Here is a 26,358-nt window from a genome sequence, read left to right on the forward strand (position 1 = left end):
AAAACAAAACAAAAAAAACCCTCAAACCAAAACAAAACAAAATAACCCTGTAAAAACAAAAAAATCAAACCAAAACAAGACAGGATAAAACAGGATAGAGAAAAAATGTCTATGTGAAATGGCATCGGGGCCCCGGGTTCTGGTTTCCTCTGTGACTCTAATTTTATAAGAAACAAATTGCTGGCAGTCAAACCTACAGAATGCATTTCTCTGCTGACCGCACAGTGAGCACCAAAATCAGTTTCTTTCCCCACCTGAAATTTAAAGAAGAAAAAAGTGTTTTATGATGTCCTGGTGAAAAATAGGAAATAGTGATTGTTTGGTCAAAAGAGTCCTGGACTCCACAATATTATCTGTGGCCGAATTCTTAAAACAGGAAAATGGCTCCAAATATTTCACCACCCACACCCTCGCGCCGACATGTACCGCCCTGACAAGGCTTTGATGTCATTGATAGAAACAGAGTTCTTATACAGAGGCTATGCATTATATTTATTCCTTTGTAGACGTTATCTCTGAATTGGTACCATCCTGCCATTGACGACAGTTGAAGACTCTGGCTGGGAAAACAAAATCCTGATTGTCTAACATAAAGGTAACATATAACACAGAAGGTAAATAATATAAGAGAGCCTGACTGAACCTCCTTTGCTAGTAGGTATGGGATTTAGGTCACAGTGCACGTGCACGTATAAGTAATAGTCATATGTAATATCCTCAGATTATATGGTTATTACATACATGCACAGTGCTTTCCAAGACAGCCACAAATTTACACATGCATCCGCTATCTAAAAACATAGAAATAGGTAAGCCTATTAAGTGGAATTTTCTTAAATTATATTTGAACAATTAACAGGAAAAGTAACCATGTAAAGTACCGCTCTGTTCTCATACCTATCTACAATAAAATTCTATAAACAGTTGTCTCCCAAAACATACCCGAATAAAATAAAATTAAAAAAAAAAGATAACACCCAGTGTCCTATATTTGTATATTTATGGTCATTTCAAAAACAAACAAATAAAAGAGCCCCACTCAGGTGCATATTTACATTCTTCAAACTGTAGCGGTGAAGAAAAATAATTCTATTAAGTGCAGGACATTCCTAATGTTGCAGTAGTGACATTTTTCTTAAGTCTTCATGAACACATTGCTTTTGTCTTAATGGTGACGCATTCCACGACTAGGAGACAGTTCTCTCTTGGTGCCTTCATTTGCAGACGGTGGCACAGTCAGGATTAAAGAGCTCCTTGTACAATGGAGGAAAGAGGGTATTCACTATGTCTGGATGTGATTGTTTAAATACCTGCAGCTTCTCCCCGTGCAAGTTGCAGACCGCTGTGATGGTTGGTATCTTGGCTATTAACTGCGGAGTCCAGAGACCGGGGGTGGGGTGGGGGTGGGGTGGGCAGGGGAGAGACAAAAGGGGGAAGCTCATTAGTGCTCTGTCTTCTGAATCAGGGTCCTTCCTGGTCTCAGATGAAGGAAAATGGTTTTGTGAAAAGATGTACAGAAAGAAGGAAGGCTAACTTTCAGCTTCTCATTCCCAACAAAACACAACAAAGCGCGCCTCCCAGCCCCCTTGGGAAAATAGAGAACGCGAGCCAGCGGGGCCAGGCTTCCTGAGTCACTGCTCTTAAATAAAGTGTGTATGGGAGGTAGTCGAGTTTAATCGATATGAGTGGGTGCTTTGCTGCCAGGCTGACTGAGTCAGAATCCTGGTTCCAAAATAGCTAAATGGCTGTGTGGCGGTGAAATACTGCCTCAGCTAGCTCATTTGTACAATGGGCCTACTCAGATTGTGTGCCCTGAGGGAATTCATGTAAAAGTGGTAAGAACACTATAGGTGTGAAACACAACTGGTAGCTAATATTATCCATCATTTCCCCACAGATTTTTATGATATGAACATGAGCTTCTCAGTTTTGGAAGGCAACGATGTTAGAAAGGTAGAGCCTAAACTGTATGAGGAGTGATCCAGAATTATCAGGACTGCTTGGCTCCCTAGCCTGCTTGAATCTTTCTAGTTCTTTCCCATTGCAATGCATAAAATGAAACCTATACTTAATCAAGAGAGAATTTCAGAGGTCCCTGGCACCTGCTTCCTTAAGGAGGCATTTAAGAAACTCTTGGGAGAATATCCATTTATGATTGATGGGCTTTGATGTGTATGTATCATGCAGGATGTGATTTTTTTTTTGAGTTCAAATACCCAGAAGACATTTAAAAATGTCCACAGTTTGAAAAATGCTATAAAGATCTTAGAAGATGAACAGATCTAGCTTTTCACATATGTAGAATTGGGAACATGTAGAATTCATCATTTCATGTCAAAATGATCTTAAAACCAAATATCACTGTGATCAAATTACTATTGGAATCAGATGTGTTTTCATATAGAGAACACTCTCAGAAAAGATAAGCCTGATAGTTTATATAGCTGACCAAATGTACACTTGAAAGTGATGATAAAAATAAAATGAAATAAACCCCATATAATCATCAATTAGGCTCACTGTGTCCCCTACCCTATTCCGTGATAAGAAACCATTTCAGCCTTTAAAGTAAAACAGGAAATAGATAATTAGTTACTTTGTGGCTCTTCAAAATCAGAAATTTCCACTTTCATTAACTTTTAACAACTCACGACTATATAACCACACTATGAACAATTCAAAAATAGTATAAGGATTAGAGCAAGTTGACATAATCAGTAAAGAGATCTAGAACACATAAAGAAGTTTGGGGTGTAGATTTTCCATTTCCACGGCTATTTAGTGATAGAGGTAGAATAAGAAATGTGAAATCTGTTTGTAGAATGGATGTTAAATTTTAGACTGAGAATCAAGACTTTCTTTCCAGGGGGCCCCCGGTGGCTCAGTTGGTTAAGCGTCTGGCTTCGGCTCAGGTGATGATCTCACGGCTCATGGGTTCGAGCCCCGTGTTGAGCTCTGTGCTGACAGCTAGCTCAGAGCCTGGAGCCTGCTTCAGATTCTGTATCTCCCTCTCTCTCTGACCCTCCCCTGCTCATGCTGTCTCTCACTGTCTCTCAAAAAAATAAATAACAACAACAAAAAAAGACTTTCTTTCCAATGTTATGAGTTACCTAATCTTGTAGCAGACACTCTGCTAGACACCAAAAATGCTCAAGGCAGTATGGTTCTCTGCTTCCAGCCAGCGTGTGGAGACAGATGTGAATAATGTGACCATGCAGTCAAAAGCAGACTGAAAACCTGCAGTGGTGCCATGCAGGAATGATCTAGAAGTAAGTGGTAGATAATAGGATGCTCTGACTTCTTCTGTCAGGTCAGGGAAGGCTTTCCTGAGAAAGTGCCATTTAAGCTGAGCTCTGAAGGAAGAGCAAGAACCAAATAGATGTTGGGGTACCTGATATGCCACAGAGCTTTGCATGCTGGGAGAATTGAGCAGTATGGGTAAGCAGGTTGAGGGAAAAGTTGGAGAGATGGACATGAGCAGAATATGCAAGCCTATGTTAAGGCTCTTTGGAAGGGTTTTCAGCAAGCCAGAAAGATGATCAGAATCACACAGTGAAAAAGTCACTTTGGGTCTGGGGTGGAAAATGGTGAATTTTCCATATTTTCATAGGTAAAGATTATACCAGTGTCCACTGAGCTAAAGTCCCTTGGGAAATCTTCCAATTTCTCTCAACCAGCTGGTTCACACAGACGGAGACTACAACAATTGGGAGCACTTCTTATATATTACAGTCTCCCTGAAATAGCTATTGAATGCAGAGAGGCTTTGAACGCTTTCTATAATCATCTGCAGTTGAACTGATGATATGCAGAGCTCCTGAAACTTCCAGGTATGATTCTATGATGACTGTCAACCTCTACTCTGCATAAGAATCACTGGGGTGCTTCCTAAAAATGCAGATTCCTGAGATCTACTCCTAGGGACTCTACTTCAGTAAGTCTAGGTGGAGCTGAGACTCCACGTTTGAAACGTCCCCTGGGATACTGGTGGATTGGGTCCATTGAATGGACATTAAAAAACACTATTATAGGGGCTCCTGGGGGACTCAGTCAGTTAGGCATCTGACTCTTGGTTTTGGCTCCGGCCATGATCTCACAGTTTCTTGAGTCTGAGCCCCGTGTTGGGCTCTGTGCTGGCAGCATGGAGCCTTCTCGGGATTCTCTCTCACTGCCTCCCTCTTTGCACCTCCCCCACTTGCACTGTCTTTGTATCAAATTTAAAACAGTCCTGGGGGCCAAGTGGAAAGTTAGCTCCTTTTCAGGAGACAGAGACAGACTCATCATTCCCAAACAGGGGAGCTTCTGTTTACTTAGCTCTATTAGTTTGCTGAGGGGTCAGTAATGAGATTCCCTGAGTTCCCTATGACACACAAATACAACATAGAGAAGATTAGCCTAGTGATAAAAAAAAACAAAACCAAAACTATGGGTTTGAAAACCTGACTGTTGGGTTTGAATCTTGGACCTGCTGTTTACAGCTGTGTGATCTTGGCCAAGTCAGTTAACTTCTCAGCTCTTTCAGCCCTCAGATGGTCTCTACCTCAGAGGATCGTTGTGGGGTTACCTGAGTCAACATGAACTGTCTACAGCAGTGTCTGGCACATGATGGCCATATACGTATTAGGTGTTATGTTTCCATCCCACATAATGCTTCCATAGTCAAGGCTATGCTTGATCAGGGGCAAGACCCCAACTCAACCCTTAACCGAGCACCACAAATTGAGTCATGTGTTAATGTATGGGGAAATCAACGCTTTACTTTTGTTGAAATGAAAAGGCAATATCATATTGATGATCATTTTCTGGTAGCAATGAAAGTAACTTGCTCATTTAACAAACTATGATGTATAACATAGGATCCTATATAATTTTAAATTAAATGCATGAAAGATGACCCTTCTACAATTGCTCATTTGCATTGGAAATATTTAGCCATGTGTTTGGCCTGGGAAAGTGAATATAGACGCTTGATTCCTTCCTGCTTCAAATGGGGTGTAAGAAATGTCTGGTTCGGGTTCTAGGTCTTCCCTCTTTTATGGGATTTGGATCTTGTCCCTACTGCTTATCTGTATAATGGGCCAGATGGTGAGAATAACTTTTTGTTAAGGGCAATGGGGCTGCTTGAGCAAAGAGCTTCCCTAAGCTGCATGCTCTTGGAAGAGGCTATTTTAAAGGCATCCAATCAGCTGTAGAAACAGAACTGCTGACAGGGGCATCCATCACTCTGGAGGCATGAAGGGCCAGGAGGGCATGTGGACACAGCAGCAGCACTTGTCAGAGCCCAGAAGGGCCTGGTGAAGGAAGCAGCAGGCAGTCACTTACTGCTCATTAATATTATGTACCGCAGCTGGGGGACCCCCATTTCAAAGGGAGCTTAGAGCAGCCTCAGCAGCAGTTAATGGCTCAACAACTTTTTAAACAGCTGGGGAGGTGATCCAGAAGCATTTGGAGATGGAGGGGGTCGTCGGTTTCAAATCATCATGAAATGTCGTCATGGTTAAATAATCCCCATAGCGGGAGTAGACAGAGGGTCTAGAAAAAGACGTTTCCACACTCATCTCTGTCTTATCATCAAGCTTTTCCTATAGGAAGGAAGCTTTAGCTTATGCCTACAGGGGCATACAAGAAGAAAAAGCAGCTGTTGGAGAAGAGACAATAATCCTGTGCTTCCTTCTAGGGAGGGGTCTTATGAGAAAATCCACAATTTTATAACTAGTGCATTTGATGTGGAAAAACGGAACACACAGAGGGTAAAACTAGTGATTGTGCTCATATGGGCTTCCTGGCTATTGAGATGCCCTCCAACCTGAAGCAGGAAGTGAACAATGGTTTGACCAAAGTGGAAGAAACTTCAGAAGCACTGAAAAACACAGGGCACATCAAGTGAGGCTAATACATCCATTTCACTTGCCCATTTGCTTTAGTTTTTTTAATTTTATTTTTTTCTGTATTTCTTTATTCTCTTTCTGTTTAGCTAGACCTAGACACATGGATTAGTATTGGAATATCAAATTTGAGATATTTATCAGGCCGTAAGCTCTCCCTGCCCCTCTTCACCCCATCCTTGGGATCCCTGTTGAAGTGGCCAACTAAAGTGACAATGGACACTGATTCAGCTGTGGTTGGAATCTGGAATCGGACTGAGGGCCAGCAACATACTTTCTAAATGCAGCAGACACTTCAAGTAAGAGAAGAAGCTGAGAGCTAGACCTTTGTCACCATGGGGGCCAGGGAAGCAGACTCTACTGGTATTCGGGGAGGGAGAAGAATGAAGGCTTTCTGATTCCTTGTTCCAGTGCCACCCTGACTGGTGGCCGAGTTTTTATCCTTAGGTTCCATGAGATATCTCTTCATTATTTTTTTTTCTTTTTGCTTATGCTAGTGTGAGTCGGTTCTTATTACTTGTTCCCAAAGACTTCTAATGAATACATCAACTTCCAACTTGATGGGTGAGGAGTCACATCAAGACATCTCTTTTTACTTACAGACCATTTGTCTAATGAAGAACCCCTGGAATTTCCGGTGTTAGACATGTAGTGTATGCCAGCAAACTCTGAACAGCTAAAATGGACCAAAATAATCTGATCCTTCCCAGGAATTCTGCAAGGAAACTGCTCAAGACCAACACCATGTGTTATCACCATTTTCTCCCTTGCATCTGGCACAGAGAACATACTCATAATAAATATACGTTGGAGTGGAAAACTACCCCAGAAGAAAGCTATATTTCTTGAGTATGGATTTGGAATTTAAAATCTTGAGTGACATGCTGGATTGTTTTCTAGAGTTTTGCCTATTCTTGGGTTATTTTCAAGCATAAATACCATTGTGAGGAATCCAGAGAAGCCTAAACAGGGTTTTAGGGTGCCCAGTTTCACCCAGGCAGTGGGTATGTGGCTATGTTTGCTTTGTGAGCATTTACTGGGTTATCTGCTTATCGCTTAGGAGCTTTCCAGCATATGTTATACTTTAGAAAACATAAAAGTTTTTTTAAATGTTTATTTATTTCTGAGAGAGAGAGAAAGAAAGAACAGGGGAGGGGCAGAGATAGAGGGAAAGAGAGAATCCCAAGCAGGCACTGTAAGTGCCAAGCCCAACATGGGGCTCAACCTCACAAACCATTAGATCATGACCTGAGCTGAAATCAAGAATTGAATGTTTAACCAACTGAGCCACCCAGGTGCCCCAGAAAGCATAGGAATTTTGAAGTATGAAACAAATTCCTAGTCAAATAGGAAGAGGAACAGGGAGGCTCATCATTTGGGTAGGGGCTCCTTAAGTGCTTGCTGAATAAACTGCTCTTTAAGATTAAATTGACCCCAAATCCCTAAAGCCACCTATTAAGAATCCTGGTATAACACCTAGTGTCTTGCAAGAAGAGAGCAGGCTTTAGATATAAACATTCCATTATTAGCCAGGACGTAGCCTATTTTGACCTCACTGAGAAAGCAACGAAGATCAAGGTAAAAGACCCTGTGGGGTTTTCATCCACCTCTCAATTAGGATTTGCTCCCTAGACTCTAACTGTGAATCAACATGGTTTTTGTTTTTTTTCTAAATCTAAATAAAAAGCACACCATTAATGTGAGAGCGACCAGGAATGATTTCTTTCAGATAAAATTTCAATTTATTAATATGTGAGATAGGGCTGTCTAAGTCTTCCATCTTGTAAGGTTTTATTTAATACCTTGGTTCTGTTATAGCAGAAGGAGAAGCTTCCCTCTCTGTGTTGACAATACAGTTTTGCTGCTGTGAGGCTAGAGGGACTTAGGAATTAGGAGGTTAGTGTATCTGTTGGCTTGTACCTCTCACAGCTCAACCCATCACAGTTCTCTCTGGGAAGGCTAGAGCCTTCCAGATCTGAGAAGATGAGTCTCAAAGAAACAGATTTGTCACTACATGCTGCAACCATTCTTCTTGTTCAGAACCATCTCTCTCCACAGTTGACCTGAGCTCTCTACTGTGTTTTCATTAACATGGTGCAAACTTAGACTACTACCTTATGGTTTGAAGGGATATGGTGGGGCATCTTCACTGGCAGCAAGGGCTTAGAAAGAGTGACTGGAACAGAGAAAGCCACAGGGGACAGGTAAGAACTTTTTGGCCCTCCAGGAATAGGAGGAAAGAGACCAATGAGAGACATTCTGAGCTTTAGCGTAAGAACTAGATTCCTCCATATTCTAGAAAAATTAGAAGTTCCATTAGCACAGAGCTGTATGTTTAGAAAAACCCAGAAGGGTGGTGTGGCCCATCTATAGTGCATGACAAGGCACAAACAATTGAACACTGTGTGGAGAAGTGAATTGAAGGCACAGTACTCACTTAAGTTGTGGTAAAATAAAATGGCACTTCCTCTAGTCTCTGCATATGGCGAGATGAGTGAGCTTGGGGGCTGACTTACCCCAGGAGCTCTCCATGCTTTTCCATCAGATATGTGTTGTTATGGAGTATCTTTTAAACTTCTCAGTACAGCCTTGGGCAAGAACATACCTTGAGGAGTGTTGCATGTCTTTCCAGGAGTGCTAGGAAAAGTAAATATACTCCCTAATAATATTTCACAGCCCTGAATATCCAGGAGACTCAACAGTAGGGGCTGGGCTGGAGAAGACTTTATCAAACAAGCCTCCAGCTATGGCCCTGACCCTGAGGCTGCACATCGCGTAGGGCTGGGAGGTGAGCAGTTCATCCAGACCCAAGCTCTGCCTTTGACCGTGCATGTGCTGTCACAACCTGGCTCGGACTAGCTTGGCTCCTTTTTCTCCTTCACCCTCTCTGTCCTCTGGTCTGAGTGGCAAGAATGGCAGATGTAGTGACTTGTAATAAGGGAAGTCCAGGGGCCAGACAATGGAATTGTCATCAGCCTGCAGTTCAAATATTCACTGCACTCTGGCACTGGTCATGCTAGTCTCAGTTGAGTGGAGGAGTACCAGAGGGATTTCCCTCTAGTAGTCCCTTCTCAGGAAGTAAACGCCTCGGACTGAGTCACCACAGCACCCAAAGCACAAGGTGATGGAGCCCTGGCTTAAGGCGTGAAGCAATGCTGAGCTCTGGTGTGGGCTTTGTAAACATTGTGCACTTTGCAGCTCTGGGGCCAGAATATCATCCTAAGCTAAATCACTGTAGCTTCAAGACTTTGAACCTTTAAGACTTGGTGAAATCAATCTATTTCTTTATTAACTGTAATGGTTGAACTTCTATAAAGTCCTTAAAATGAATATACTGCACTGAGTATTGGAGGATGAAAAGAAGATGTCAGGAGCAAGAATTGCTTTTCTCTTTTGGAGTCAAAGAACATTCTACAGAAGGGACCTTAATGACCATCCAGTCCAACCTACTCGTTTCCTAGACAGGGAAAGTGAAGCTCAGAGAACAGATGGAGCTTAAAAATATATATGTTGTGGGTTTTTTAAAATTTTTTATTTTTATGAGCTTAGTGACAGTGACCAGTGTCATCTTGTTTCCTAGATTTTCAAATCCAAGATCCAGACAGATCTAACTAGTATTCATAGTTCGAATATACCTTATACTTTCTTACCTCTTATCATTTCCCCCATCACTTAGAATGCCAAACTCCATCATCTCAACCCTTCAACTTGCATTTTTTAAATGTTTAATTTATTTATTTTGAGAGACAGAGAGAGAGAGAGGAAGCACAAGGAGGGGAGGAGCAGAGAGAGGGAGAATGAGAGAATCCCAAGCAGGCTCTGCACTGTCGGCTCAGCACACAGCCCAATGTGGGGCTCCATCCCACAAACTGTGAGATCATGACCTCAGCCAAAGTCAAGAGCTGGATGCATAACGAATTGAGCCACCCAGGTTCCCCCCACTTCCATTTTTTGAGTTTTCATCTATTAGTGATTAACTCAAAATCACCACCTTTCCAATAAAAATTTTCCTGCCGAAATAGAATTTCTTCTGTCCACAACTACAGTGATAGCATTTACACACCATACCTTTTACAGATGTGCAGCTCGCTTGTACTTAGTATCATTAGTCCTCACAGTAACCACACAACCTTGGCACTATCCTTAGTCACATTTTACAAATGAGGAAACTGAGGCACAGAGAGGTTAAGACACTTTTTTAGGATCACTCAGCCAAGAAGTGGTTCTGATGGTTTATTATAAATATGTTACATACTATCATTATGCTGATCAGGAAAGGAAACTAGATTCTTTAAAAGATTAAAAAAATATATAAACAAACAAAATGATTACTATATGGGGATTCAAATCTTCTAGTGAATGGATACAGAATTCCTGAATTTTCATACCGTCTCTAGGTCCAAGTTTGGTCAAAAGTATAAGGCACTGCTACTTGAACTTTAATTTCAGGAAGTGAGCATGGCGGAAGTGTGTTGGAGACTGTTCTTTCAGGAGGAAGTCCAACAGCTGTGTCCGAGCCCTGCCCCTCTCACCCGGTGTCTGTTACATTCCTTCAGGGGCAAGGGTCAGCACTATAGATAGCCTGCACATTACACAGAAGGCAGATCTACCCCAACTACCGCAGATTTAACCTGAGCTCCTGGACTTGAACGCCACCGTTGGGTATGTGCACATTTTCCTAGAGATGGATTTCATGATGTTTGCCAGACTCCCCAAGGGGTCTATAAATAACAAATATCAAGAACGGGAGGCACTGTTGCGGAGGCCTTGTCGAGGCAGAAGAGCCTCATGGCTATGAAGGCAGAAGGAGCATTTCTGAAAAGATGGGACTCTGTGGATGGATAGAATAGTTTCTCTCGGATACAAATAGGACGATTTCTTTTAGTGGGCATGATGAGAGGGTGTGCCTGTATGTCAATGGCACTGTTGTCCTCACAGGGTTAAAGCCATCAGGGACTTGAGACACTTACCCATCCATCCCACCACCCCTAGCACTAGACAGTTGAGGAATCTGAGACTTAGGCTAATAGAATGACTCAGCCAAGGCCACAGAGTTCAGGGCTGGGCTAAGCTAGAATCCAGTGCTCCTTCCTTTTCATGGAACTCCCCACTGCGTTCACAGAGCATCCTGTTAAAACACTGACTTACAAGCCAGGGTCCACACCAAAACCCCACATCCACACATGATCTATGGAAGCAATGCTTTGTCCTCTGGCTGTAGTGAATTTTGTACAAGAAATAATCCTCTCCTAACTTTCTCTGGTCCCCAGTTTTACAACATTTTATAAGAACAGAACTGAACCTTGTACTTTGCCCATGAAAGATGGAGAATAGAGAGTTAACGTGACCCACAGTCAGTGTTTTATTTTTATTTTTTGTTGCCATTAAATATCTTTCATTCTTCAATGTCTCTGTCTCCTTTCTAAAGCAAATCCCTCTGATGGCCATCCTTAGGACACCAGGAGGTAGAAGATGGTGTAAGCATGAGAATTTATGCACTGTAATATCTCATTTAAACCTCAAAATATATGTACAAAAGCAAAAAAATGATAATCCTCATATCAAGACCTTAATTTTAAGATGGCAGATCTTAAAGGAGGTCTTTGGGACATCCTAAATGCAGGAAACATCCCCCTCCATTAATTGGCCAGATGTATTTATGGTGTATTCTGCAGAGCAATTATAGAAATAGATGCATATATTTCTATAACCATCTTTTCTGCCCAGTATATCCAAAAGCATGTAGAAGTTTTGCTTTAGACCCAGAGAAAAACTGAGGTGCAGAGAGCAGGTGATTTTTCCTTGCCCACATAAAAAGTAGAGGGTCCTACAAAGATAACTTTCACTCTACAGTGTAAAAATGAGGCGTTCATTTTAATAAAATGTTACCATACTGAAATAGGATATTTAATTCATAGGGTTTTTTTTTTATAAGTGTCTCTGTATGTGTGAAGTCATATCTGATAACATCTCAGATAGTCTTCCCCTTTTTTTAAAAAATAAAGAATTTTAAGAGCAAAGTGGGAGGGTTTTAATGTTCATAAATATAGACTAGGATTCCTATCATTTTGAACCAAGAATGTGCTCGATTTCCTAGTGGCTTACCCCCTTAAAAAAGTCCAGTTCTAAAGAAATCAGATACTTTAAGATCTAAAATAATGCTGAGTATCAATCATTAGAAAATTACTTCCTCTTATGAGACTTCTACTCCGGTAAACATCTCTTCCCAGTACTCTTCTTAAAGATCACTATTGTTAATTAAGCTGAACCAAGAAGTTAATGGAAGGTTGTATGCATTTTGCCCCTGGGATCCTTCACCATTTTGAAGGGACCCCAGGGCAAATCTTGTGTGAAAAGATTAGAACGTAAGGAAAATTTACAACTACTCCGTCTCGTCTTCTACTTTGGGCGGGACTCTGATTTTACAAGACACCTGAGAGGAAACCAAGCAGTATCTACTGGAATATGACCGATGCCAGGGAGCTCACTACCTCACCATGGTGTACCCCTCTCATCAGCAATTTTTATCATTAAGAAAATTTTATTAACATTCTTTTTGAGAAAGAGGGAGACAGAGTGTGAGAAGGAGAGGGGTGGAGAGACAGGGAGACACAGAATCTAAAGCGGGCTCCAGGCTCTGAACTGTCAGCACGGAGCCTGCCACGGGGCTCAAACACATGAACCGCAAGATCATGACCTGAGCCAAAGTCAGATGCTTAACCGACTGAACCACCCAGGCAGCGCTTGTATCATTTTATAATTTTCTTATTTTGAATAAAAATCTACTCGCTCTTAACTTTGGCCCACCTCTGACTTCTGAAGTGACACAAAGTCTCCTCCTTCCTTCCGTGTCAACTCTCAAGGCCTGATGCCTTGCTTCATGCTTTTGTTCTTCAGACACAACACTCCCAAGTTCTTTGCTTTGTCTTCCTATGCCTGGGGTTCAGATCCATCAAGATCATCCTTCCCTAAGAAAGTCATTCTCTCAATCTGTGATAATTTACTAGTGTCCCTTTTAAAATGGGCACCTCACCATTTATGCATCTTTGGTAACTTCCAGAAATTGTTGCTGCTGAGAAATGCCCCTGCTTTAGAACTAGCCCTTTGTGGTCACTGTGCTTTCTTTGAGTGACCACAGGTCTACGATCTGAGGACCTACCTTGGCCAAGGTCTCATCATCCAGGTGATTCTTCTGAATCACATGTTGAAGTGCAAAATAAATCTTTTCCTGAAGCTTCTGGACCTTCCTTGGTTCTATCAGCCAGGCTCGGTCTGAGAAAGGAAAAGAGTTAGGTAAGAAGGGAGGGGATGTGACTTTTTTACCTACATATATAAGTGCTTAGTTTCAGTTTACATAAGCCACATGAATTTTATAAAAAATACCCAGGTGACAGTAATGCCAGATACACTGACACAAGAATTGAGGATGGAAGGAAGGGCCCAATGGTTCTAAACACCACCAGTATGTTTTTTATTGTCTGTGACAATTTATCTCTCTCACTCTTTTGGGGGGACATATCCTTAGATTCTTTTATAGTAGAAGTTAATGACTTGTGAAGAAAATGAATTATAGAAGTAAGAAATTCTACTATACAGGAATATTTTTGGCATTCAGGATTTCCCTTCCCTTTAAATTTATGCTCTAATTCATAGAATACTCAAGTATCAATTTCAAAAATTTAATCCCCCAAATTTAATTAAGCTCTTGTTCTACATGGAATCTTAAAATGATGGATAAGATAATCCCTCCTTTCCTTTCCTTTGTCCTACATTCTTCTCTTTTTTTCCTTCTTACATCTCTCTCTTCACTCCCTCTCTCCCTCCCACCCTCTTCCTTCCTTTCTTCCTAGAAGCGTTATACACCAGGGTGACTAAATTCAGCCCAGCATCAATGCCTCAGGTTGGAGCTTCAATGAAGAGACATCTAGAGTCTCCAAATGCTGAACAAATACTCATGGAAAAGAACTTGGAAATGATCCATCTGAACACAGTTCAGGTCAGGTGAGAAACTCAATTCTGTAATCCTAGACAGGGTAAGGATAAGTCTAGCCAACAGTTAAGCAAACCCTTACGTAAGTGAGCACAAAAGCCCTCAGTGACAATTGTCATTCAGAATAAATTAAGTTTCCCTCCCTCTCCCTTCCCTACACTATCTGGAGTTGAACAGAGAGTGGCTATTAGGGCAAGAACTGGGGGAAGGGTGGGGTCTGGCATAAGATAGAGCTGGGCATCTATCTGTCTTTCCTCTCTTTTGGAACATGGCAGGATGCCAGGGTGCAGATGAGGTATTTGAGAGGGGCAGAAGCCTTTTAGTGTGGGTCTGCTACCAGCGCTGGAAGATTGAGAAATGGTAGGTAGAATGAGAAATGTCCTGTTTCCAACCTCGGCAGAATTTGGTTCCTGTGGTGTGTTCTTTTTGGAAAAACGCTCACAATTCAACTGAGTTCTGACCCAGAAATGACAGATTTTCCTTAGGTCTTGGGCAGTTCTCTGTATGGATTGTTTAGGTTTGATACACTATGTCTTAAGTATTTGCTGATAGGAATTTACTGACTTATTACTAACATTCTTAACAAGAAGAGTGAATTTTTGCAACATGTTCTTTGAGTAAGCAGGAACCTGAATGAAGCCACCTCCCTCATCCCAGACCCACAGGCTTAGAATAAATTTCCCATTGAACTATATTCCATAAAACCAGTCAAATGCAATGAGAAAATGGCAGCAAGGAAAATTATTTGGCATGGGGTTGCTATCAGAAATAAATCTTTCTTGGGGCGCCTGGGCAGCTCAGTCGGTTAAATGTCTGACTTTGGCTCAAGGCATGATCTTGCAGTTTGTGGGTTTTAGCCGTGCGTTGGGCTCTGTGCTGACAGCTCAGAGCCTGGAACCTGCTTTGGATTCTGTCTCTCCTTCTCTCTTTGCTCCTTCCTTGCTTGTGCTCTTTCTGTCTTTCAAAAATAAATAAACATAAAATAAATAAATAAATACATCTTTCTTGTCACTTCTCCCATTGATCTGTGTACTTCCAGGCCTGGGAAACTTGGTAGGGTTAAGAAAAAAAAAAAAAAAAAGTAAAACCAAAAGAGGCCTAGAGGAACAGCTTGATTGCAGACAGAGCCACAAAAGAAACTGTTAGTGATAACATGCCAAGTGATAATTTCCATTTTTGATAATGTGGTTAAATAAAAAACAGAAGCAAATTAAAAAAATCTTCATAACACTTAAAAATAAATAGATGAAGCCTAAGTGATAGGAAGTGTAGAAGCTGGTATTATTGGTAGATTTCACCAGAATGACATGTCTATGTGAACCTTCCAGGTAAGGTTAATTTCTTCCAGCCCCACCGGAAACTATGTTAAGGTATAAGAAGGGATCTCATCTCTAAGATGAATTTTATAGAAAGAATGAGGCTCTTGGCTATAAAAATTATTAGGAATGTGTTCCAGCACAGAGCTGTAAATGGTACTGCTGCTAAACCTAACTGAGCAGACAGCTGAGAGATTCCAGGTTCTCATCCTGGTTAAAGAAGGAGCCGTGTATTTATTAGGAATCCATCCATCTTCGAGCTGGCGTATATTTTTAAATAGCATTTCAATTGCTATGGTTCTATGTGGTCTATAAATGTCACCCCTTACCTTTGAAAATTTTGGTATTTTATTGCATTTTAGAACCAGGTAGGCATGATCTTTGTTCTAATGAAGTCCAGCCCTGTTACTTCATAGGTGAGGAAACTGAGGGTCTGAGATGTCAAGTGTTTAGGGTCTCAGAGATAAATGATGACGGGTCCCTGTTCTAGAATGTCCACTGCCATATCAGAGATGCTTCCTCTTCCAGTCTCTAGATGGAATCATTCTCCCCTCTGTTGTTCTCACCTGCTTTTAAAGGCCCTACTATCGCTAATGTAGGTGGAGAAGCCAACACCAACACAAGAGGTATTTAAAGAGAGGGTGTACGTTTTATTTACTTTTGTCCTCATGCTGGATCTCTCATTTAAATATCTTTTTATTAAGTCTCACTTTACTTCCTGGGCATTTTTAAATGTCTTTTATTCTCAAAATCAAAATAAGACTTAGCTGTAACTCAGGCTGCTATCTGTCCTCATTTATCTTTAAGAAATATTTTTGCTTGTCTGAATCTGGACTGACCCTTACCACACATCCTACTCTTGCTTGTGGGGAAAAATGGGTCAGTTTAAGTATTTTAAGGCTACCTTCCTTTGAATGGTCCATAAATACCACACGCTTGTCAAAGTAAACATAGTTCTCTTAAATTTCTGCTGACTACCTAGGTTTAGTGGGTCTAATCCATGTTAAAGACAGGACATTTTTTTTTTTTTAAAGACAGAACCTCAGATCTCCCTACCTGGAGATATCAGAACAGCAGATGAGAACAAAGCAATCTCCTCCTCAGTCAGCTGCAAGGAACACAAATTCTTTGCAAAGTCAAATGCTTCATTCACTAGGTCATCAGAACCTATAAGAGAAGGCAGATTAAGTGAGACCACTTGAATGGAATGGGATAATATTAAGAAAGTCCCATAGTCAAAAAGTCATTCAAGGACTTGCACACTAAGCAACAATATTTCCAAGTTCCTAATAATTATAGAATAAGAAAATTGGGAAACATCTCGATCGAGTACCAAAAGTTGGCGTCACCAACGAGTGGCTGACGGAAATGGTGCATGCCCGTTGCCGTATTCCACTGGGAAGATGTAAACTAAATCTAATCTTGTAATGTTAAAATGAGCTCCAACTAGAAAAAATTAAATACGTGATTTGGGGATCCTTTGGTACAGAGATAGCATTCAAAGAAAACCTAAAACATGATGTGTGAGGGGCCAAGGGCTGTCAGTCTTAGTTGCACCTGAACCTGGCCTTACAGAATGCCCAGGGACCTCAAACTGAGCTGTTAAAAATGCTTTATAGATTGAAGATGAGGTACCTTTCAAGTTGGTAACTTCCCTGGAAATATTACAGAGGGGGCAGGCATTCATTGATTTCTCCTTTCTAATGGATGCTTCAGAGGTCAGTTGCTTAGCAATTATGAATTTTGGCAAAATAATGCTTTGTCCCTACACGGATCCTTGGTAAATGTTTATTTTATGAAGCTGGAAATATACCCAAGTTGCTTGCCAAGGCTTTTCCTCCTTTCTTGAAAATCTAGCCTTGTAGATGACATGGATGTGTATCAACTGCAGAAGGGAAACGCTGCCAGTCGGGTGGACTTGCGGTTAGCTACCATATCAACTAACAGCACAAAGGGTGAAAGGGCCCTGGCCTTCCGTGATGTCTGTGGACAGGGTATGGAACAAGTGGCCCTGTCAATCGTGAAAACTTTTCCTGGCATTGGCCCATCTTTGCTACTGTTCTTCTCTGCAACATGTACTGATGACTGGATGTGAGTGATCCACGCACGACACTCCCGAAGACTGACTCTGTCCATGCCCACCCATAGGAATGGTCTGGGGATCACTGGGGGCAGGTTGGCATCCCTCTGTGCTTCGAGAACTTCATGACTTAACAGGAAGAAAGTCAGTGCTTTCAGTGAGAAGCCACTGAAGAATTCTTCTTTTAATTAAATATCTTAACTAATGATTATGAATTTACATACGAGACTTAAGAGATCACCCATGGACCACCAGAAGTCTACCTAATATACTCTGTGGGGCAGTAAGCTAGAAGGGAAAATAAAAGTTGATCCTCCAAAGAATGATCTGGAAGACATCTCAGTTCTTCCTTGATTTCTGAATGAGGTGGGTTCGATCTCAGTGGGGTGTCTGGTTCTCTCCTGTCTTTCATATTAGGATGCATGATTGTAAGACCTCAAGGGTTAGATAAGACATTGGAGGCTCACCTGGTCCAAACTTTATCGAATGAGATACCAGTTCACCTGGAAGAATCAAGGCATTTCATTTACCCACTTCGATCCGAGTGGAGAAACTGACTGGCGCTAAGACAATTGTGTTACCATTAAAGGTAAGCTTACCTAAGGCCTTGAACATCTGCATTCCTCCATATTTTCCTTCAAACAGAACAGTGTTGTTTAATGGGTTGAAGGCACGGCACATTCTCACTAACACCACTTCCAAGCAACCTATGCATAAAAAATAAACACAATGGATATACGTGTGCGATAACAAAGCATTTATTATTGTATATAGGTCAAGAGACGTGTAAAAGATGTTAAAACACACCCATGAAGACACACACATTCAGAAATGCCTCAAGATTCCTTCCCAAGTAAAAGGTAACTATATTAGAAGGAAAGCTCCCTACATGCTTCCGTGAGGAATTAAAGATAAAATATACTTCAAAGGTAGCTCAGATGCAGGGTAGCAACAGCATGTTTTGGGGATGCATACATAGTTTTTTTGTTTGTTTTGTTTTGTTTTGGATTAGTCTTACAGGCGTTTTCTACTCCTGAATTCACAAGGAGCTTTGCAGCAGGGAAGACCAGTCTGTTAACTTTTGTAGAAGTTTTGCTATTGGGAAAACTCGCTCTTGGCTTCAGTTTTCAACAGCTTCCATGTATATGTCAGCACAGGATGACTACATGGGAATCCCTTCAGGGTGTTTCCTGAGGGCACCATTTACATCTGATGTCTTTGAAATGAAGTTTTCTTGGCCAAATGAGTTTTGGCAAAATGCTGAATATTATCTCACTTCAGAGAGTTACAATCCACATTCACAGATCAAAGGCTTGGGAAAGTCCCCACGTGAAAAAACTAGTTCAACCTTGATGGACCCAGCATTTCTCTGAGTTCACTGTTAGCCCCATGAGGGCGGGACCTTTGTCTGCAGCCACAGGGAGTTGTGGTTATTTTATTCACGGGTGTTTCTCCAGGACCTAGCAAAGTTCCTGGCATGTAAATAAATATTCGATAAATATTTATTGAATGAATTACTGTGCTACCTTCATTTTTCCCTCTGAACATTTATTGATGCTCTGAGGAACTGCTGCTGTGCAGTTTCTCCACATTATGGACAGATGGACTTTTGCCCCATAGTGTGTTGGAAGGTGACAGCCACACTCAGAAACCACAGATTTGCATGAGAGCATCACAGGTGATTTGGCTACACCCTGGTGTTCCCAAGGGCATTTGTGGTGCTTTTCTGATGCTGCCACTTAATATTTATGTCTTTGTCTTATTTTTTTGATCTGCTGATTTCTCCTTGCTTTCAGCTATATGTCACCTAGCACATGGGCTTACGCATAGAAGGGGGCTTGTAAATATTAATGAAAACAGTGTTTTTCTGACAAAAACAATAATAGGTACCATTTATTGAATATTTATAGGCTGGAAGTCACTTTCCTTGGCCCCTTACATTATTTTATTTGCTCCTTACAATACCAATTTAGGTGAATTTTTAAATGTTTATTTATTTATTTAGAGACAGACAAACAGAGATAGAGACAGTGACAGAGAGGGTCGGAAGCCAGCTCCACACTGATAGCAGAGTCCGATGTGGGGCTCGAACTCATGAGCCGTGAAATCATGATCTGAGCTGAAGTCGGATGCATAACTGACTGAGCCACCCAGGTGTCCCCTGGGGGAGTTTTATTAGCCCTTTCTGATAGGTGAGTTACAGGAGGCTTAAGGAGGTTACATACTCTGCCTTTTATACTAAAGTCAACATTTTTATAGCAAGCAGAAATGTTAAATGATTATATGGTGCAGCGGTTCTCCAATGTCAATCTATGGACTGGTTGTATCTGAGACTTAGCTAGAAATCCAGTGAAGCGGGTCCCCTTCTAATGGTGCTCAGGCGATGCCTTGGACCCAGAACAGTCAGTAATCTCCTCTGATGCCGCTGATGTGATTCTAAGTTTGGAATTCATGATTTTGGTCCATTTTTTCATTTTGCAATGAGGAAGCTGCTATCTAGAGGGTTTAGCTCAAGGTCCCATATCAAATGTGGCAGATTTGTTTCTTTCCCAAAGAGAGTTGCAAAAATATCTTCCATCCCACATGCTTTTCAAGGGCCTTACCACTCCCCCATCAAGAAGAATCCATGGCAGGGCACCTAGGTGGCTCAGTCGGTTAAGCGTCTGACTCTTGGTTTTGGCTTAGGTCACAATCTCACTGTGAGTTTGAGCCCTGCATTGGGCTTGGTGCTGATGGTGTGGAGCCTGCTTGGGATTCTCGTTCTCCTTCTCTCTCTGACTTTCCCCTGCTTGATGTCTCTCTCTCTTTCTCCAAATAAATAAATAAACAAAAAAAAAAAAAAAGAGAGATGATCCATGTCGTCTACCCTTGAGCCCAGGTGGGCCATCATGGCTGCCTTGACTAATAGAATGGGGTGGAAATAGCCACATATGGTTTTAAAGGTATAAAATGCTATGTACTTTGGCCTCATTCTCTTGGAGAGTGCTAGCTTTTGAAACCTCGCAACCATGCTAGGAGAAAGTCCAAACGGAGAGAGTGACATGGAGAGGAACCGGGGCCTGGGGCCCAGAGCCTTGGCTGAACTCGGGACTATCTAGCAGCGCACAGTGCCAGCCATGTGAGGGAGACAATTTCAAATCAGTTCCTCCTTTCCTCAGTGAAGTGGCCTCAGCAGAGGCCACATGGAGCATTCCTTGCTGAGTCCTGCTCAAGTCATACTTGGGGAGAGAAAGAAATGATTACTGTCACTTGAACTAAATTTTGGGGTCATTTTTAGCCAGCAACAGATAACTGATGGATCAAGTTCATGTTTGGATCAAGGTCTGCATGAACTTTAATCATGTGGTCAAGCAGTAGCAGCAGCTTATACCTATTCTATTTAGCCCAAGTTCAAATGCCAGCTTTGCCATGTGTTGGCCTTGTGATATTGAACATGGCCCTTCACGTCTATAAGACGTCTATAAGACGTCTATAAGATGGAAATAATCCTGGTGTCACGAGACTAAATGAGGTGTCACGGGCAGACATTAACATACACAGGTGTGTTATCACATGCACACGTGTACATGTTATAATTAGGACTCCAGCCCAGGCCCGTGAGGGTTAACAAACACCATGATGGCTTTTATTTTCTACTTTCAAAGTGGGGGAGGGGTCAAAGAAAGAAAATTTGTTTCCTGCCTGGGTAACAGCATCTGTGAGGTCAGTCAGGTGCAGAATCTCTTGAGCTCCTTCCTAAGTGTGCGTGTGTCACAGGGCGTGTGTGGAAGAAGGGGGGGGAGCGATTCAAGCTCAGGGAGTTTCTTTGGGTACATACTGGCTGCAGGCTATCCTCATTAAAATGATTGGAAATGACCACAGAGGCAGCGCTCTGCTGGCCTGGATTCTTTTTCCCCCAACAGAAGGCAAGCCGTGTGTTTTAGAGCCAGCTCAGCGATTCAGCCACCTTGACACGCTAATGACTTGCACTCTCTGTCAGGCTGGGCATCTCAGCCTCCACAATTAATAGCTCCACTTTCAATAAGTAAAGTTGTATTTGACTTCAAAGGGGAACTGAACGAGTATCAGGGCATTTTTATTACTGAGAGTTTCCTTTGGGAGTTGGCTGACAGTGTGGGTGGTACAAAGGAACTACATACTGGAAGGAAGGTTTTCTAGAGCCAACACTGAGCAAAGGGTTGACCACATCCTGGTCGGAAACAGGGGCCCCACCCGTGACTCATCTCCCGGCTTACCTGACTTCAGAAGTAGAATTTGATCATTTTGGCAGAGCTCCATGAAGCCTGTTATCCGCTTTGCAAACTCTACCACGTACTGGATGGCGTGAGTGATCTGGATGGCGCATTGCTGCCACAGTGCTTCCCTGGACTTCAGGAGAGGAGACACACGATGTTCATGGAGCACAGACAATGTGGAGAGTCCGTGAAACACCCAGGGCCTCCCTCCTGGAGCCTACCTGTCCCTGGGGGCCCAACATGGGAACCTACCCCACTCCCTCCAAGGAGGTAGACGATATTTTCTAACATAACTGTCTTGCCCTGTTTGAGCCTTGCTACAGCACAATCGTCCCTGTACTGAGTCTAGATTAATGGAAACATTGCAATCACAGGTAAAGATAGATATTTACAGTTGCTTTACTCTCTTTTTCCTCTTTCTGCTCACCCAAACGAACACAAGCTCTTGGTCCGTTTTGTGAAAACAAACTTTTGCACCGAGGACTAGTGATTGCATTCCCAGGCTTCTGTGCCGTCATTTTCATGTGTGCCGAACAAACGCTAAATTTGTAAGATTTTTGACGTTGTGTTCTTTTTCCAGAACTTAGGGAGATTGCTTTTTGGAAAGAAAGAATTTCACAGGAAAAGACCTCACATCAAATCATTCTCTTAAGTAATATAGAACCTCAGAAGTGTATTTTGATCCTTGGATTAATTTCTTTGGAGTGGGAAACAGAAATCTAAGTGTAATCATTCTGCTTTTTAGTGACCATAACAATACCTATACTTTTATCTCCTCATTTATATGAGTGGTAAGATTTGATTGTTCCAATGGAGAAAAATCAGTATTTTGTATTCATATGTTTATACATAGACACACTTATATATATCTTATTTAAAATAAAATGATAATGGGGGCACCTGGGTGGCTCAGTCGGTTAAGTGTTCAACTTCAGCTCAGGTCATGATCTCGTGATTCATGGGTTGGAGCCCCACATCGGGCTCTGTGCTGACAGCTCAAAGCCTGGAGCCTGTCTTTGGATTCTGTGTCTCCCCCTCTCTCTGACCCTCCCCTGCTTGCACTGTCTCTCTCTCTTTCAAAACTAAATAAAACACTAAATATTTTAAAAATAGAATGATAATACCAGTCATTTACTGTAGATCTTATAATTGTGGATATCAGTCCCATAGGAAAGTATTGTGAATATATAACAACAAATTCCTTTTCTTAAAATCTTCTCTAATGGACACAAAGTAGCAATCAAAAGAATAATAATCATATGAGATGAGTTGTCTTTTTTCTTTAGTCTTTTTAAATATGTAGGCAAGAAAAACATTAAGGATGCTATTGCATGTCTTTGTAGTATAAATTTGAAACTACTATTACTGCTATAATTTCTCAGTCATTTCTCTTCCTTGCCTGGCCCGAGGAAGTCACTGTGAAAAGGTCCTAAAGTCATCTGATGTGGACACGGTCTCCCTGGTCACACAAATAGGGCAATGTTTTTTTAATTTGGGGTGGTTTTGCCTCCCAGGGAACACTTGGCAATCTCTGGAGACACCTGATTGTCACAACTCTGAGTGTGAGGGGGCTGCCATGGGCATTTTGTGGGTGGAGACGAGGGATGATACTAACTGCCCTACAATGTGCAGGACAAGTCCCCACACAAAGGATTATCCAGCCCCAAATGTCCACAGTGCTGGGGTTTGAGAAAGCTGGAAACATAGAGGTCACAGGGAGAACATTCTCGTAGTTTCCCAGAATACCTTGCTCTGATAGGCTTTAATTTCCTCGTAGGAGTGGGTCTGCCATGCCAGCTGGTGCAGTTCCTCCATGGTGTACTGACATGTCTCCAGATGGGACTTAATGATGTTCTGTGCAATTCGATCTGTGGGGAAGAACATCAGTTTGAGGGTTTGTGAATATATTCACGCTCTGCAAAGAGACAAGCGCTTAATGTTTTCCCCAGAATACCTTTGGAGACACTCCAGGTGTATTCAACTATCTTTAACACTACTCTCTAACACTCTCCAAACTGTTGTCTTTTTTGCAATTTGCAGTCTTTTAATCAAAACTTATTGTCTTTTCTTCCCCTTTTCGGTCACAAATCTGAGGGCTTACGAGCTGTGAAGTGTTCAAATAATTATTCTAAAAGTAAATACACATGACCATGTTTCCTGCTTTTGACCCAAAAGTCCACAGACAGTCTTGACATTTACGGTCCAACAGTTTTAAAATACCTTGAGAATCACTAGAACTCTTCTTTAAAAAGGTTAAAAAGAGAAAATGATTACTTTCACAAAAAGAAGGAACAAACACAATCAGTCTTTGGGGGCGGAGTTGTACTTAGTATTAGATCTTAAATACCGAACATTCTGGGTTGGACATATGGAAATGGAGCAACAGAAGCAGACACAGCAGCTCTCCCCAAAATCTGCAACGATTTCCCTGAACACACGAAGAAGGTGACATCCTGAGAAACCAAAGCACAGAGGGATTCTGCTTGGGACACCTAACTAGAATGACAACCACATTTTCTGCCTGATGACAACTGTTCTTGGCTCATACAGAGAGAGATTTTTTCTAGTGTTTTAGGTTATGCCATTTCAAATGCAATTTCTGTTCTTTCTAAATAGCCATATTTCATTTCTCCAGGATAACTCTCAAGGTCATGTTTAAATACCTTCCTTTTAACTTGCTAAGCTTCTGGTGTATGTGGTGTGAAATATATTGAGTTTTGGTGATGTAGAGAATAAAAAAAATGTAAGCTTGCCCCTCTAATGAACTTCCCCCCCCAAAACTCCCAATACCCTTGTATAGCTCATTGTTTGGCACATTATAAACACTGAATAAATGGCATCCACAATTGTCATTATTAGGACATTCTATAGAATTTGTCATTGGGGAAGCAATTGACACAAAACGGAGATATTTAATTTTGGAGTCAGAGCTACTGATGGAGGCTATTTCAATATTTATTAGAGTTTTTCAGTCAGAACCATAAAGTGCCAGATGTAGAAGATGCTCCAAAATGCTAACTTATGATTATAGTTCTGCTCTATTGGGTTCAGCATTCAGCATTTCTAGATTTTCATTGTGTATCATATTCTAAAATCCTTTCTTTAAAAATCCTATATTCAAAATTTTATTGAATATCCTATGTTGTTAAAAAAAGGCAGGAATTACTTTATACATCATATTAAAATAGATTGGAATGTCATGGTTCATCATTTTTCAATTTCACTTGGGCAGTCTAATTACTTAGAAGCTAAAAAAACATATCTATTCCTCAGTAAGTATATAATGAAAACATAAGATTTCTATGGCTTTCTAGTCTTCAAACCTTTATCTTCTTGGTGTAGTCTGTTTTCATCTTCAAAGATATGCTGATTTGTCAGTAATTTACAGGCTTCCGGGTTTATAAGGAAAACTACAGCTTCTGCTCAAAATTGCATTATGAAAAACTCTTTATCTGTTCCTTTAGGACATCTGGGAACTACTGGCCAAGGTTTAAAGAGTCTCTAGCCTTCTGCCACTAAAACTTGGGGGTGTGGGGCATGAGGAGGAGTGAGTGGGCATAATAAATACAAGGACAGGCTAAGGCAAAATTGCAAGTTAAATCCACACACAGGCTTTAGGACTCAGCTCAGATGTCCATTACTGGCAAAGGTGTCCCTCCTCCCCTGTGTCCTCTGGTATAGGAGTCAGCTGCTGTTACGCTTGATTCTACCTCCGGATCCCTTATTCTGCTCAGACTTGCCCTGTGGTTGTTTGTGTGGATCTGTTTATTCCTTATCCTTCGAGGCTGTGTGAGTTCTTCAAGAGCTGGACTGCAGAGCCCAGTGTAGACTTCATAGACTCATTCAACAAATAGTTTTTGAAAGGCTATTATGTACCAGGTTGAAGTATAGATTTAAAAAAAAACACATTATGTTGTCTCTTTTTTTAAAAGGAACTTACAACATCATATGTCATATCATCATATATCATATCATATCACATTGTATATCATATCATATCATATCATGATATAATAAATGCCTTGAGTTATTGTGGGAGCTCAAAGAAGAATACCTAACTCAGTCTGGAGGAGGCCAAAAAATAACCATAGAGAAGATGTCTGTTGATCTGGGTCTGAGCAGAAGTTTTTCACATAAGAAAGAGGAAGGTATACCTCAGGTAGAGGGAATGATATGACCAAGGCACAGCTAGAAAGCTAGTTAGGAGCTAGATAATTCCTCATATTACTTTTCACATCTTTACAGTCCTTACCTTTTACAACCAATTACCACCTTACTGAGCAAACGAGTGAGTGACTCTAGAGCCATTTTTATAGAGCTAGCAAACGGTGTTTTGAAATCAGGTTGTCTTTTTCCAGCAAGAACACTGTAGTGTGTGCAGCATAGAGTGCGTGGAGAGACGTGGAGAAATGAGACCAGGCAAGGATATCATCACCAGAGACTGGACAGCTGAGGAAGGCACACCGAGGAAACCTGGATTTTAACGTTAGGCACCTGGGAGCGATTAGAAGCTGTGAAGCAGGAGAATGAGAGGGTCAAGGTGATCTTGGCCATGGCAGGAAGATGAAGTGACATTAGGGAGTAGGTGAGATTCATCAGACTTCGGTGAGCATTCAAGCAGGATACGAGGAGATTCTGGATTCAAGACAGTTCTGAAGCATGATGCACAGGGCCAGAAGATGTGGCGGGGGGTGGGGTGGTGGAGAGAAAATTTAGTATGGAAGGTGCTCAACCAATGATGAGTTAATAAAAGTAATATTGAAAATGTCCATCCATCCATCCACCATCCACCCACTCTTCTGTTTTCTGCTTTATTTCACAAAGGATTTTAGAAAGCTTATACTGATCCTTT

General features: G+C 41.5%; 1 protein-coding gene across 1 annotated transcript in view; it reads right to left on the minus strand.

Annotated features, from left to right (window-relative positions):
- Positions 1–991: 991 nt before the first annotated feature.
- The window catches only part of RORB (RAR related orphan receptor B), a 187,417-nt gene continuing 162,050 nt past the window's right edge, over positions 992–26,358 (minus strand). The window contains exons 5-10 of the mRNA XM_029920314.1: positions 23,253–23,374; positions 21,507–21,639; positions 17,871–17,978; positions 16,248–16,358; positions 13,045–13,157; positions 992–1,370 (exon numbers count right to left, since the gene is read on the minus strand). Of these exons, the coding sequence (XP_029776174.1) occupies positions 1,215–1,370; positions 13,045–13,157; positions 16,248–16,358; positions 17,871–17,978; positions 21,507–21,639; positions 23,253–23,374 (743 nt within the window). The 3' untranslated portion in view covers positions 992–1,214. The remainder of the gene's footprint in view (positions 1,371–13,044; positions 13,158–16,247; positions 16,359–17,870; positions 17,979–21,506; positions 21,640–23,252; positions 23,375–26,358) is intronic.

Source organism: Suricata suricatta, chromosome 13, assembly GCF_006229205.1.
Source record: "Suricata suricatta isolate VVHF042 chromosome 13, meerkat_22Aug2017_6uvM2_HiC, whole genome shotgun sequence".
NCBI classification, from domain to species: Eukaryota; Metazoa; Chordata; class Mammalia; order Carnivora; family Herpestidae; genus Suricata; species Suricata suricatta.